General features: G+C 45.7%; 1 protein-coding gene across 2 annotated transcripts in view; it reads right to left on the bottom strand.

Moving 5' to 3' along the window:
• Positions 1-4,332: 4,332 nt before the first annotated feature.
• GORASP2 (golgi reassembly stacking protein 2) overlaps positions 4,333-15,397 on the bottom strand; it is a 547,667-nt gene continuing 536,602 nt past the window's right edge. The window contains exon 11 of one of the 2 annotated variants that reach the window (XM_069616189.1): positions 4,333-5,288. In XM_069616189.1, the coding sequence (XP_069472290.1) occupies positions 4,903-5,288 (386 nt within the window). In that variant the 3' untranslated portion in view covers positions 4,333-4,902. The remainder of the gene's footprint in view (positions 5,289-15,397) is intronic. The other variant, XM_069616190.1, reaches the window with a different exon arrangement.

Genomic DNA, 15,397 nt, shown 5'->3' with positions numbered 1-15,397 from the left:
GTCACTCTCGGCTGGTGTCGCGGCAGGGGAGGGAGGCTCCACGCGTGACATACCGTATGCGGCCTACCGCTTCAACCGGCGCTCCTTAAGGGATTAGGTTTAGGAGTTTATACGCCAAACACCGCTTTAGTGCTCTAGGGAGAGACAAGCGTACACGAAGTGTGCTCGTCTTTCCACGGATATCTGACCCTTCACAGAGGGCAGAATCTAATTGGAGTCCTTTCCATAGCAGAAGGGAAGGGTGATCAGACCAAAAAGGAAAGAAGTGGAAAAGAGGAAAGACATAGCAGTATGGCAAACCCCGAGCCCACTCTCCCTACTGTGTAGGCCGGCCAGAAGGCCCGACCACGTGGAGGTCCGAACGCCAGATCTTAGGTGCCGGAATCCACAGCCGTAGACGGTTCCCCCGTAGTCTTCGTCGAAGATGTTCTTGATAGACGAAGTGAGTTAACAGGGAATAAACCGACAATTCAGTAAGATAAACAATGTCTCATGAAGAGCTCCGCTATGGGGCGACCAGTTATCTGGTCGGAAAAAAACAATCTGAGGGACCTCGGCGCTTGAGGGATTTTGGGTACTACACACGTCACGATAGGGATAGTGTTTCAGACACGCCTATGCCGACGCCCCCTTTCGGTCCACTGAAAGACAAGATGCAATACTCTGCGGTTACCACTGGATGTCGGACCATATGCACAGCATGTGATTCTAAGCAGATTAATAAGCATCAGAAATAGGATTACGGTAAGTATGTATGTCTTCTGAGGCTTGTGGATCTGCTTAGAATCACATGCTTTGCATGGATTAGCAAGCAGTACTTGTAGAAGGAGGTGGGTTTATTTGAAGGTAGCGCTGCAAACAAATATTTTAACACTGCTTGTCCCAACGTGTATCACCCTTAGGAATGTGTGTCTAAGAAGTAATGTTGGGTGAAAGTGTGAATTGAACTCAAAGTAGCAGCTTTGCAAATGGCATCTAAGGGCACAATAGTCATTAGCGCCCCACTCCGAGAATGAACACGACTAAATGAACTGTTCTTTGGGAGGGTACCCACTCGAGAGTCCACAGCCCCGCTTTAGCTCACTGTACCTTTCACAGAAGGGAAATATTCATTTGCATATTAGTTTTTGTCCCGCCCACATGGGCAGTCCAGCACCGAAATACTATGGCAATTCTCTTCTGAACAAGAGTACCAACAGCAACCCCAGATTCGTGTTTCACCCTTGTTTGGCCTCATCAGCGAGGTGGAGCTGTGCCTCTCTGAGCACAGTGAGCAAGGGGTCCACGTATGGATGACCCTAGGAAACGTAGGGTGAACAGGACTGCATCTTCAATTGGCATGTTAAGTGCTGTGAGTTTCGGGTTTAGACCCGGAATCATGGAGTCACAAGTCCCTTTTTAGTAGGGTTCCCTCAGCAATGACTCTCTCTGAAGCGTCGGCTGAGTCCAAGACATGTTTAAGTGTGTTTAGGGCTACTTGCTTCCTTTCTGTCGAGATCTTGATAAGCTGTGACTTAGCCTTTTTTCCCGGCACTGTGTCGAGGGGTTTTAGCACCTCATCCCATTGAGTATTGTTGTAGCTTGCAAGCAATGTGGTATTGTTTACAAACCTGGTTAGGTATGCCCCAGAGGTGGTTCTGCATTTGCCTAACGTGTATACGCGTTTGCACTCTTTATTAGGGGGTGCTTCGGAAGTTGAGAGTGGAACTCTAGCTGTCTTTTTGGTAGTGGCGACTACCAGGGAGTCAGGTTTTACATGTCCCCTAATGTATAAAGGGTCTGAAGGCGAGGGTTTGAATATCTTTTCCACGCTCGGTTTGACTGCTCTAGTAAGTGAAGGTGTAGAAAAAAGACTGGCTAATTCTCTTTTTAATAGATTGTAGCAAGGGAATGGCTTGGCCGACGGCCTGCTTTTCGTTAACAATTTCCTCCACAAAGTCAGTACTATAACCTACTGTTTCTTTGTGTGGATGTGGAAATGGTGAGCAGCTCTTAAGTGAGTTGTTATACAATAACTGTTCATCAATAGGAGATGGATGCTGCAACATCTAGTGCCTCAATGATTGTGACATCTGGATCATCCTGGTCGTCCTGGTGAAACTCGTGAGGGTCCTGCCTAGGGCCGGCTTGGTCTACGTGCCATATGTCCTGATCTAGTTGATTATCTCCTTGTAGAGAGTTATGAGAGGTGTCCATGGCTGTATGTGTGGGTGTATGAATGGGCGAAGGAAGGCGCAGTGGTTGACCTGTCTCTAAGGGTTGAGACATTTCTAGGTCTAATGTTTTTTGACGAATGGGGAATGTGTTCATAAAGTCGACAAAAGAAGAAACTTTGTCCATTGTTTCTGCAAAGCGTTCTTTTGTCGAAGTCCCTGTCTTTGGTGCTTCTGCTAAGGGGAACACAATTGCCTCTGGGTTTTCTCTTCTTGTGAAGGGATTGGGATAGAGGGGAATGGGCCTACCCATACTGGTATACTCTTGAGGTGCAGCAGAGTTTTACCTTTTGTGGTGTTTTTCTGTCGAAATATGACTTTTTGCTTTTTTGGCTGATTTTTCGACGCTTCAGAATCAGCCTTCAAGTGGGTTTTATGCACGCCTATAACTGCTGACTGTTCTTTATTATCTTGCGGAACACGAAGTTGCGGAACTGCAGCAGGATTTTGACGCTAGGTCGGTAGGCCGCAAAGTGCCTTCTGCCGGTGTGCAGCCTTCTTTCGATGATTCTGTCGAAGAACGGCCTGGGGTTGTGTGTTTGGGTGGGGGGGACGGGGGGCGTGCGTCCTTATTGCCAGAGGCTCTCCCCATAGCAGCGTGCTGCGACTGCCTTTCGGGGCTGAGGACTGACGCACAGGATTCCCTTGTGATGTCTTCGGGCGCCGAACCGGAGCCTTCGTAGCCATGGCCTTCCAGATCAGAATCAAAGACCGACAGCGGTTACTGTCTTGGTCATCATTGCATGTGCTGCCCATGCTTTGTTCAACAAAGGAAGCGCAACGGGTCTCTTGGTGATCTCGAGGAAGGCAGTGGTTACACACTTTCAGCCTGATTCATGGAACTATTTGTGTGAAAAATGCAGATTTGTGCACCTTTCTGCCTGAAAATCCCTGTTTGAAGTATGGGATTTTCAGGCAGAAAGGCACGCAAATCTGCATTTCTCACGCAAATAATTCCATAATCAGCCAATTTGTCAGTGTCCTTCCACGGATGTTTCCTGTTGCAGTTAGGACTGAATTTAAATGGAGTTTGCTCCATGGTGTATACAAATATTAAAGGCAGCAAGACAGAAGCTGCAAATGTAGGAAATGGAGGCATGCATTCTTTGTAAAAAAAAGGAATCAGCCCCCCACTTTCCCTATGGCTTAGCCAGATGTAGGCCAAAGCCGGCCGCCGGTACGATTGTCTGTTTCGGCAGTCAAGTCGGTCTCCCGTCAAGTTGTTCGTTGAGCGGTAACCGTCAAAATATTGATAAAAGTGATAACTAAAAAAGTAGCGCAGCTACAGGACTCTGCGAGAACACATCTAACCACATTGGGGGAAATGAATAATCTGAGGGACCTCGACGCATGAGGGATCATACGTATAGTCGACATCACACTAGGGACAAGATTACAAACACGCCCAGTCAATGTCCCTTTTCGAACTTCGAAAACGTTACGTGCAATACTCTGCAGCTACCACTAGATGTCGGCCTATGCATGTGATTCTAAGCAGATCCACAACCCTCAGAAAAATATATCTAATACAAGATGCAAAGTTAAAACTGTAGCTCAACTTTGCATTATTGGCAAAAGTGTAAACGTCACTGAAGTTGCACGGTCTGTAACTTCATACAATTCTGCCAGCAGGGAAAAAAACGAAAGAAATATACCAAAAAAAACATGTTGGCATAAGCGTGTGAGGATCCAAAAAGAAATAAGAATGAATGTAAGCATCATAGGAAGAAAATCAGCACAGCCACTGTACACTGGTTCTGACCCACCTGCGCAAAGGAAAAGACCATCAGTTGGAGCCGAGAGCAAGCGTGTGCGAGGAGGCCGAGTGGGCATGTTTGCGCATGCACACCAGCACACTTCTGTAATTAGAATGAAATACTGCTCTGATTAACCCATGAGTAAGGAGGAAAGGGGTCAGGCCATAGTAGTAAAAGAAACCTTGGAAGCACAGATTCAGTTGACCAACAATTAAAAGCGCCATCTCCTGAAAATACCCTCTGCTTGGGAAAATCAGAACATATGGAAATGTAAAAGCCAAGTGTGTAAAACACGTTGTTAGCATTTACTACAATGCATTCAGGTAAACTTTGGTTTCGCCATCATAGCAATACACATGGAATTACAAAATTTCATTTATTTTTCTCCACATGTATCCCACAAATATTTCTCTGTTCTGCAGTTTGGCCAGTGATGCTTGTTCCACACCCTAAAGTGAAACATCCAACGCTAATGTTTGTTACAGTTTCAATGCCATTATACGCTAGATTTGCAAATTAAAGCAGCAATTGCACAAAATCTTAATTTTCTTCTTACTTTCTGGAAAGGAAAAACAGGTTACCAGATAATAAAACTATGTTCAATTAACAGTGTAGATTCTGTCCCTTTTATGAAGCCTCTATTCAAAGGACAGATATGTTAAAATAACGTATAACTGGTTTTGTTAAAGTTTGGCTATGACAACATAAACACAACATTTACCTTTTTTGGTTATGAAGTCATGTTTAATTGACAGAAAAATCCCTACAAGTCCCTGTTCCTCTGCTTTATTTCTACTTTTAGGATTATTTACAAGTCTCCTTCACATAAGTAAAAACTAGTATGAAATTAATTAATGATCATTTGTTTTTGAAAACACATCCCAATGGCTAAATAAATATGCCAAGCCGAACAGTCCAATCCATAAGAAATGTTACGATGATTCAGAAACATGTATTTCTGATATCCCAGAAGTGGATTTTTCACTGAGCAATGGGGATTCATTTTCTCGTTCCTCTCCAGTAATGAGTTTTGAAGTTGAGGAAGACTCTAAAAGCATAGCCTTTGTTTTTTCTAATATTGCAGCACTGCCAAATTCATATGGCAAGGCCTGTGATTGAGAGAGGTAAAAAGGAAAATCGGGTGTTGTGGTAGCAACACCTGGGATAATAGGCCATGTTTTTGGAAACTCAGATGATAAGTCAGCTGATGCGGTAGAAACCCCTGGGATGACTGCAAATGATGTAGGAAATTCAGGAGACAACGCAAGTGGTGGCATTCCTGGCATCCTCACATGTGCTGAAACAGCCGGTGGCAAACCTGCAATTAAAAAGGCAATTTAAAAAAACAGAAAAGGAATATTTGCACATTAACTTAGTGAGCCTCTAAAATGGCCTTTTGGGTCATGGAAAGATGTACACCATATCTTCAATCAGATTCAAATCGGCTACAATAAAGCATTTACTTTTCAAAAACTAAAATATATACTAGCTATGAAATTTGCCCCTTTAGGAAGTGATGTTCTGGAGTCAGCTGTTTCGCATACAAAATTACCAAGAAAAAAAAAACGGGACGTTGGACCATACATTAATTACAAAAAGCACGTGTGTAAAATCTTTGTATGTCATGTGTCACCTAAAATCGTTATTTGAATGGAAAATTGTCAAATACAGAAACCCACTTATTCCAATAGAGCAAATGAGTTCCCCTAACTTGAAAGTAATTGCTGTCAACAATCACCTAAGTTTCTCTTCAGTTTTTGTACAAAGTGAATAATATTCTTGTATTCATTGTGCTCTTTTTCAAACTGCACAAACCAGCCGTTTCACATTTGTCTTACAGAGTGTGGGGAATGATGAATATGGGCAAGAAAATATTCGCTAGTTGTGCAGACTAAGCTCCTTTATATCTCGGTCTTGAATAATTTGATATGCATCCCTTGTTTGGCTAATGCCTCAAATGTATCTTTAGGGCTCTGCTATTCTGGCAATGCTGGACTTCAAACAAAGGTTTAGATTTAAATCAGCCAGTATTTTTGTTCAAAGTTAAAGGGAACATAGGATGTGGGGAAATACATCTTCTCTTTGTTCAAGTTTTACTTCGGACCCAGGGATAGAATGCATAGAAATGGTGCCAAGTACAATAGTTTGCAGTGGCAAAAAACAAACGACAGAGGAGACCAGTCACTTGCCTTGGGTTTGCAAGTGCAGTGCCCTGGACAAGCCAAGAAATGAACTGCACAAACAATGGTTGAAAAGGGACAATAGGATTAACTTGCTTTTGTTAGGCATCCAGGTACAAATCGTCCATTCCTGAAGCAAGATCTTATGTTTGGAAAACGTGCTGCACTAGCCTTAAATTCGGACAAAGCTGAAATGCTCCGGCTTATCAACGGCACAGGGAAAGGAGGCACCTCTTCAGGTTTCAGAGGTGAAATCAACCCCACTGAGTCAGTGTGCAGATGTATCTTGCCATACAAGGCTGCCGCATAGAATGAGCTACTTTAGGCCTTGTAATATCAAGGTTAAAATTGCCACTAACCTTTTTCGGCACGGTTTCTCATTTAAAGATAACATTTTCAAACTGTCCTTATATTTTTCTAACTGTTCCACTGTCCGTGTCCGACATGTTATTCAGAATGCTGCATATCACTCAGTTTACAATGAAATGGAGAGGAAAACAGTGTAGTGTAAGCACATGTCTTGACTCTTACATACGAGCAAGGAGGCGTAGCAGTGTCAGATATACAAATGTACTAACTCGTGTTAAAGGCTCACTATGCTGGCCAGTTATTAGTACGAGGACAATTATTTGCATGTGAAATTTAGATGGGCTGTGTAATATGCTGAGTTGACGCCTATCTTACTGGGTACCCATAAAAACAGAGGATATCAGGAATGTGATATCAGCATGATAAATTAAAGTGTGGAAAATATCACATCTTCAAGAGGACTTTGAGAATCATCACAGTGTAGACACATACACAATGGAAAAATATAACAAATGATCAAAAAGTGGTATGTGCAATTCCCGTGAGGAGAGGACACTTTCTTGCTGATGCATTTTGTCAACGTGCGTTGGGAGTTCTAAGAACTCGCGCATTTCGCATTTTCAACTCGCCTGCTCGCTTGCTTCCAGGAGGAGGCGGAGCGCTGTGCCGTCACGTGACTGCTCACCTGACCTATCCAGGCACACAAAACAGAGCTCAGCACAGCCAAGCGGCGTGTGCAATTCACGTGAGGAGAGGACACTTTCTTGCTGCTGCTGCTGCTGCATTTTGTCAACGTGCGCTGGGAGTTCTAAGAACTCGCGCATTTCGCATTTTCAACTCGCCTGCTCGCTTGCTTCCAGGAGGAGGCGGAGCGCTGTGCCGTCACGTGACTGCTCACCTGACCTATCCAGGCACACAAAACAGAGCTCAGCACAGCCAAGCGGCGTGTGCAATTCACGTGAGGAGAGGACACTTTCTTGCTGCTGCTGCATTTTGTCAACGTGCGCTGGGAGTTCTAAGAACTCGCGCATTTCGCATTTTCAACTCGCCTGCTCGCTTGCTTCCAGGAGGAGGCGGAGCGCTGTGCCGTCACGTGACTGCTCACCTGACCTATCCAGGCACCCAAAACAGAGCTCAGCACAGCCAAGCGGCGTGTGCAATTCACGTGAGGAGAGGACACTTTCTTGCTGCTGCTGCTGCTGCATTTTGTCAACGTGCGCTGGGAGTTCTAAGAACTCGCGCATTTCGCATTTTCAACTCGCCTGCTCGCTTGCTTCCAGGAGGAGGCGGAGCGCTGTGCCGTCACGTGACTGCTCACCTGACCTATCCAGGCACACAAAACAGAGCTCAGCACAGCCAAGCGGCGTGTGCAATTCACGTGAGGAGAGGACACTTTCTTGCTGCTGCTGCATTTTGTCAACGTGCGCTGGGAGTTCTAAGAACTCGCGCATTTCGCATTTTCAACTCGCCTGCTCGCTTGCTTCCAGGAGGAGGCGGAGCGCTGTGCCGTCACGTGACTGCTCACCTGACCTATCCAGGCACACAAAACAGAGCTCAGCACACCCTTGCGGCGTTAAGCCCGAAGGAGTAAAGGCCGCTGGCTGTTGTGCGGCTGTTTGGCGCTGGAGGTGCCTACACAGAGGATATAGCTTCCCTCTCTCAGTGTCCAGCTTGAGAGTAGCTGCACTACGATGGGCTGCTTCAAAAGTGAGAACTCAGATTCAGGGGCGGAAGAGCGAGTGAAAACCAGGCAACAGGTAAGGCAGCGTGTTGCTTCTGATCGGGCTTCGGCCGGTGGATTGTCACCGATTGCGGGCAGCCCTAACAAAGGTCTGTTGCCTTGGAGACAAAGCCACCTTGTCTTTTGAGCAAAAAAAGCCCAGGTGAAGGACCAGCCCCAAGCACCGGCCATAGAAGAAATTACTTCCATTGACTTGGTACACGATGAAGGGGATTCTGGCAATACACTGACGGGGGCCTTACTCAACTCAGACCTAGAACAGATCCTACCTGTGGCGGATAGGTCCCAGGAGGAACAGAGTCAGCACACCCTGCCGAGTGACCCAGGGGAAAAAATATACCCGCGAAACCCTTTAGAGGCAGGGTCGTCCCCGCACGGGTCTCATTGCCTGGAAATGCCCGGTGGGGCAGAATCCTCGGATGGGGGGCTAGACACACACAAGGAGAACGTGGTTGCGGAACAGTCCTATGCTGTGGCCCCAACAGGTATGGCTATGGGAGCAAAGGTACAAGGGTCAGATTTTTATGATGCAGTCCCACCCATGAACAAGGAAGACCTGAATGATCAACAAGGGTCTGTACTCCCCAGCATACAATCAGAGAAAATTAGGGAAAATCTGGATATTATACCAACTCAGAAGGAGGTGATCACAGAATTTCCAACTACAGAGAATGATCTGCCTCAGATGTATCCTGCCATTCTGGAGAAATCTCCCAGCCCACGACAAATCCATATAAGCTCTGGAAGCAGTTTCGCCGATATAGATCTAAGTGTCGGTGACTGCGGGGAGCACAGGCCTGGATCTTCGCAGGAAACCTACCCTCAAAGTGCTGGCATGGACAGGGCCTATGAAACCCTTAGTAATTCAAGCCTCGCTTCCAAATTAATCCAGGATATCTCAAACCTCTCTGGCAAAATAGTGAGAGAAAAAAGGAGAAGTTTATCGTTCATCAAGGATAAACTAGCTGCAGTTTCCTTCGAATTCCTCACAAATAGAGGGTAATTTACATCAAACCCCAGGAATTAGACAGAGGGATTACAGAAGCCAAGCCCCCCAAGGGGAGGCGAAAAAGGCCCACAAGCTGGGCATAGATGACATTGCCCTTGAAAAAATAAGTGATCTGTGCTTGAAGGGGAGGCAGGATGACCTAGCTCATATTCAAAATGTGGTGATGGCATCACTAAACATTACACTTGCTCCTTTTTTGAAACTTTACGAGACTCTGAATGAAACCTTGCAGTTATTACACCTGTCAACAGTAAAAACTGAGGAAGGGATGGGTGAAATAGTTAGTTTCACGAAGCAATTGGATATGAGATTACAAAAAGAGTCGGACCTCTCACATCAATGGCAAAATCGCCTATGTGATTTGGCGCGTCAGGAGTCCAATGATAAGCAACTACTGATGGAAGCCATACTGGATGATCATAAATGGATAAGAAAATTAAATCAGCAATCCGCCTTAAGATCGGACCCAAAGCGAAGCCCTATAAGGGATCAGGAGGAAAGACCTGGAAGACCGTAGAAGGGCAGACCCGGAAATGGCCAAGACAAAGGAAAAAGTTGGTGGTCCCTTAGTATTAGGGAAGGGCATAAAGATGTCTAAACCTACTAATCCAGACTGCATCTTGATAGTAGAGGATGAGGAGGTAAAATCAAGCTTTGCGATCTTCAAAGAACCCTCACAGCAATCGGGAAAAAAGAACACTAGCGCAAAAGACCCTCCTCACAAGACCAGAAAGAAACAGGTCAAAAGAAAGCAAAAAAACAGGCATGCAAGCACAAGGCTAATGGATCAAGAGCCTTCTTAAGAAACATCAACTTGCCTATTGAGAAGCCGGAAGAGCAGTTACCTAAGAAGCCCAGGAGAGAAATTAACTTGTTAAGTGTATCGAAGGAAAAAGTTGTGCAGAAGATACCTCAAGATGGGGATTCGGTACTGCAAAAGAAAAACGACCGGGACACAAGTGGCTGTCTGAGTGATCTCATTGAAATAATTGAGGAAACCAGAGAGGAGGAGATGTGGGACGACATCAGCTTATCAGAATGGCAAGAAATTGATAAGCAGTTAGATGATGTCCCAACAGGAAAAGAACTAAGAACAGAGGAAGATCAGCGAGTGAATAAGCCCACTGGGAAAATAAGGAAAAACGAAGTCAGTAACCAAAGACAGGACCGTTCTCATTATCTCAAAGACGAACATCGGAATGCTATAAGAAATACACGGGACAGGCATCAAGCAAGTAGATCCCATCGAAGGTCAGAACACCGAGACCGCGTCCCAAAAGATGAGAAGGAAAATGCTAAAAGGAGGCCACGGGAAAAGTACCGAGAAAATCGATCCCATCGGTGGTCTAAATCGCTGTGTGAATCCCGGACAAAAGGGCAAAAGATCTCAAAGGAAAAAAGATTGACACTAAAACTCAAGAACTACGATCAATCTCACGGGACAAGAAAAGGAGCCCGAATAATGCAACAAAAAGCAGGGACTTATTAAAACAACTAGAAGCCAGACGAATGGCTAGATGTCAAACAAGCACAGGGAATCTGCCGAGAAAAACCCCAAGATACAGGAGTCCTGAAAAGTCAACGACAAAAGATCAGCAAGGGGTGAGATGGGATACCCCGGGTGAGTATGGACATTTCCACACACTAAAACTGGAACGGACCTGGAGAGACAGACGAAGGATAGTGCTGAATAGGAACAGGGTGATGTCAATACTTAAAGATCTACCATCAAGTCGGAAAATCCACACTGATGATGTGGCAATTGTGGAATTCATCGATGAAGAAAAGCCGGACGTGGTCCTACTACACTTGACAACAAGAAAATTGAAAGATAGCTTACTGGATGTAAATAATAACCTAGAGTCTTGGGGATATAGACTTACAGACCCAGACAATAAAAGTACCCGGAGAGAGGCAAATGCCCCCAGACCTGTCGATGATAGGGTGGAAAAAATAATAAAAACCCTAGAAAGGAAACCCATTAACACGCGGCAAGAAGAGAGGTCGAACCAAAAGTCAAGTACCAGGCAAGATCACCTGGATACAAGGGACCGTAGCTCAGAACCAGTGAGCAAAATAAACAGCTCCCGGAGGCCAACAGATAACCACCTAACAAATCTGAGATTTATGGTTGATAACTCAAGTAAGAAGACAAAACGGGCAGGAGTCAGTAATCAGACACTGACAAAAGTGGAGAGACGAGGACATACGCCCAATATCAACCCAGAAAAAAAGCGACAATAGACCGCCCATATCGGTGTAGGAACCAAATCCCTCTTGGCCTCATGGAACACACAGGGATTCGGCCATCTATATTCGGGAGAAAGTAACTTCCTTGAGAAATATGAACTAATTTGCATACAAGAGAGCTGGATTAGAACAACTCCCGTGTGTGAAGGTTATTTGGTCTATATAAATCTGGCACAGAAAGGACCTTTGGAAAGACCCCGGGCAGGGCTTATAACCTTAGTGAAGGATGACTGTCAACTCGAAGTCTTAGAACATCTGACGCCAAATCCGCTTCTCCAAATACTTAAGATAGTGAAAAACAGAGGACAGTATAAAAAGAGACTCCTGTTAATAAATACATACTGGAATGTCTCAGAACTAGCTACGGAAAAATATCTATCGGAGTTGACGGTGGCTCTTGACGCCTCAATGCTAGAAGGCATGGACCAACTTATTATCATATGCGGGGACCTGAATATCAAATTGCTGGATAAAAATGGCTTGTTGCAAAGAAGACACAATCTCCCGAACAATGAAAAACGCTGGCTGGCAGAAATGGACATTCGAGAGTTGTCAATGTTGAATGGCCAAACAGCAGGTGATATTCCGGGAGCGGACACCTGGTTTGCGAACTCAACGAAAGCCTGCTTGGATTATTGCTTTGTCGCAAGAAATACATTGCCTTGGATAAACTCCTTTAAAGTTGTCCCACAGACTCGTAGCGACCATGCGCTCCTTGAAATTGAATTACTCTGGAAAACGGAAGAGCCGGAACATCAAAACATCCCCGAAATGGAACTATCATGGGGACGTAACAGGCTGAAAATCAAAGCAAGGACAATCCCTCAACTAGCAGTGCGGCTTACTCATAACTTTGAAGTTAACCATGAAACAGCGGAATATGGCTGCCTACTAAAGGAGTTTGAGATTAAAAAGGGATTAAACAAAAAAAAGATTTTACGAGGAATCACGCATACAGCAAAATCCTGGTGGAAAAAAGAAGGGAACATCGTGCAGATTTGAGACATCTCCAGAAAAGCAGCCACACTAACAAAGAGGAACGTATAAGACACTGTAAACAGTCTTATAAAAACTGGCTAAAATCCACTAGGATTTGGCGAGCACAAGCAGATGCCGAGAAAATGATGGCAGCAATAACTACATCTAACTCTAGGTCCCTGTGGGAGATAATCAATAAAGGGGATGATTTTCAGTCAGCCCTGACAACCAGTAACGTCTCAAAAAAGGACTGGGTAAAGTTTTACAGTGATCTCTTTCAGGAGAAAGGCCCAATAAAGACCGAGAAAAGTTCGGGGAACGAATGGCGTATTGATATTGACAGGGATGACATCCTAACAAGAATTCAAAAATTGAGCTCATCGCGAGCTGCCGGTCCAGACGGCATCTCAAATTCGATGCTGAAGGAAAACAAGGATGAGTGGGCGGATTTTATCCTGGTACTATTCCAGCAGATATTAAAAACAAGATCAATCCCACACTCTTGGAAAGTGGCCCTAATTGTACCAATATATAAAAAATCGGAGACCGTAACAATCCAAGGAATTACAGGCCCATCGCCCTCCTAGATTCCATAGGAAAACTGTTTTGTTCCATCCTGCTAAGAGATCTTAAAAAGTGGGCAATTAGGGAAGGGATCCTAGACAAAAGACAAACAGCTTTCATGAGTGGTGTCAGAACATCATTGAATTTATTCATCTTGAATATGCTAAAGATGCGGGCACTAAAACAAAAAAGGAATATTTACCTGGGCTTCGTTGATCTCAAACAGGCCTTTGATGGGATCTGTAGAGAACTGCTTTGGTCCAAACTCAGGAAATGGAATTGCCGCAAGATCTCCTAGAGGCCATTTAGGAACTGTACACCAACACCTCAGTTCAGATAGTGGTCTCAAAAGGAGGAGATCCGACAGAGAAAATCTTAACCACCAAGGGCATAAAGCAAGGGTGCGCCCTGGCACCTTTCCTGTTTGTTTTGTACCTAGCAGACATGAAAGAATCACAGGAACACATCCGTGCATTCCCCCCAGTATTTCAGGAGGAAGCCCTCTCATGGATCGTTTATGCAGACGAAGTGGTATTTATGGACCAAACTCCCATAGGTCTGCAAAGACGCATGGTGGAATTCAAGTCTTATTTAAGCAAAAACCATCTGTCGGTCAACGTAAAAAAATCCATGGTCCTAATAATGCAGTCGGCACGAGGTCCTAAAATCGGGAAAAATAAAAAAGGGTTTTACATGGTCATTGGACAATCAACCTCTGGAAATAGTTGACTCAACAGTTTACCTTGGGGTCAGAATAAACAAAAACATCAATGAGCAGGGCTAACTAAATTTTATCAAAGAAAAGCTGATGAGGGAACAAGTTACTTACCTGTAACTGTTGTTCTCCAGCATGGGTCTGGCATGGATTCACATGCTCATGAATATTCCCCGTCGTCAGGCTGGGAATCCTCGGTAAAGAAAAAATCAGTATCAGTTTCGTTTCTGATTTGTCTTTCGTAGTAGTAACCAATCACTGATCTCTGCGTCATACTGACCACAGCCAATGACTGCCCTCTACCTAAGCCCCGCCTCTGGCAGCCATCTTCAGATTTGGTAGCACGTGAAGTGGCAGTATGACCAAGTGAAGAGCCGCAGAGGGATAGGCGGGAGGGTTCGCATGTGAATCCATGCCAGACCCATGCTGGAGAACAACAGTTACAGGTAAGTAACTTGTTCCTTCTCCAGCATGGGGTCTGGCATGGATTCACATGCTCATGAATGAAGAATACATAGCAGTACACACATGCACAACCACGGGAGGTGGCAAAGGCTCAACATTAAGCATTACATCAAACTCAACATTAAGCAATTCTTACCTCCTCACCAGGCTCACCTTAGGCGAACAGATTGCGCAGCACTGCTTGGCCGACCCTGGACTCCTCCCTGGAATCCCGAGCGACGCAGTAGAATTTCGTGAAGGTGTGCGTCGACCTCCACGTAGCAGCCCTGCAGATGTCCAGCAAGGGCACACCAGATAGGAACGCCGTGGTAGCTGCGATCGCTCTGGTGGAATGGGCTCTCGGACGGCCAGGCAGCGGTCGGTTTGCCAACCGATGACAGTACATGATACAGCCGGAGAGCCATCTGGAAATAGAAGCCTTTGAGAGAGCCTTCCCCTGATTGACAGGTCCAAAGTTCACAAAGAGTTGCGACGTCTTCCGAAAACCCTTCGTGCGGTCCATGTAAAACTTCAGCGCTCTAGCCACATCCAGCGAGTGCAAAGTCCTTTCGGCCGGCGACGAAGGCGACGGGAAGAAAACAGGCAACACCAAGGGTTTGTTGAGGTGGAATTCCGACGGCACCTTGGGCATGAAGGAGGGGTGCATCGTGAGCACTACCCTCGTGTCGTGAAAAGTCAAGTACGGGGGCTTGCAAGAAAGGGCCTGGATCTCTCCCAATCTTCGTGCGGAGGTGATGGCCACAAGAAATGCTGTTTTCCACGACAAGAACTTCAACGGAGCCGAGTGTAGAGGCTCGAACGGAGGTCCCATGAGCTTGGTCAGCACCACGTTGAGCTCCCACGCCGGGGCCGGAGCCTTCAGCGGCGGGAACGATCTGAACAGTCCCTTCATGAATTCTTTCACCAGACAATGAGACCACAAAGACGTCCGCCCCGTGGTTCTGGTGTATCGGGAGATCGCAGCAAGATGAATCTTGATGGACGAGTGCGCCAGTCCAGCCTTGGCCAGCGTCAGAAGGTACGGCAGTACCTGGGGAGCCGTAATCCGTAGAGGGTTAATCTTCTGTGCGTGGCACCAGACAGAGAACCTCTTCCATTTGTGTCCATAGCATTTAAGAGTTGAGGACGCCCTGTCCTTTGCAAGAACCTCTCTGCAGTCGGCCGGTATGTCGTATCCTCCAAACTCTAACGCTGCAGGAGCCAGGCCTGCAAGTTC

Source organism: Ambystoma mexicanum, chromosome 9 (assembly GCF_040938575.1).
Source record: "Ambystoma mexicanum isolate Mex_15411 chromosome 9, UKY_AmexF1_1, whole genome shotgun sequence".
NCBI lineage: Eukaryota > Metazoa > Chordata > Amphibia > Caudata > Ambystomatidae > Ambystoma > Ambystoma mexicanum.
The sequence above is the reverse complement of the archived record's forward strand: the minus strand, read 5'-3'. Positions and strand labels throughout refer to the sequence as shown.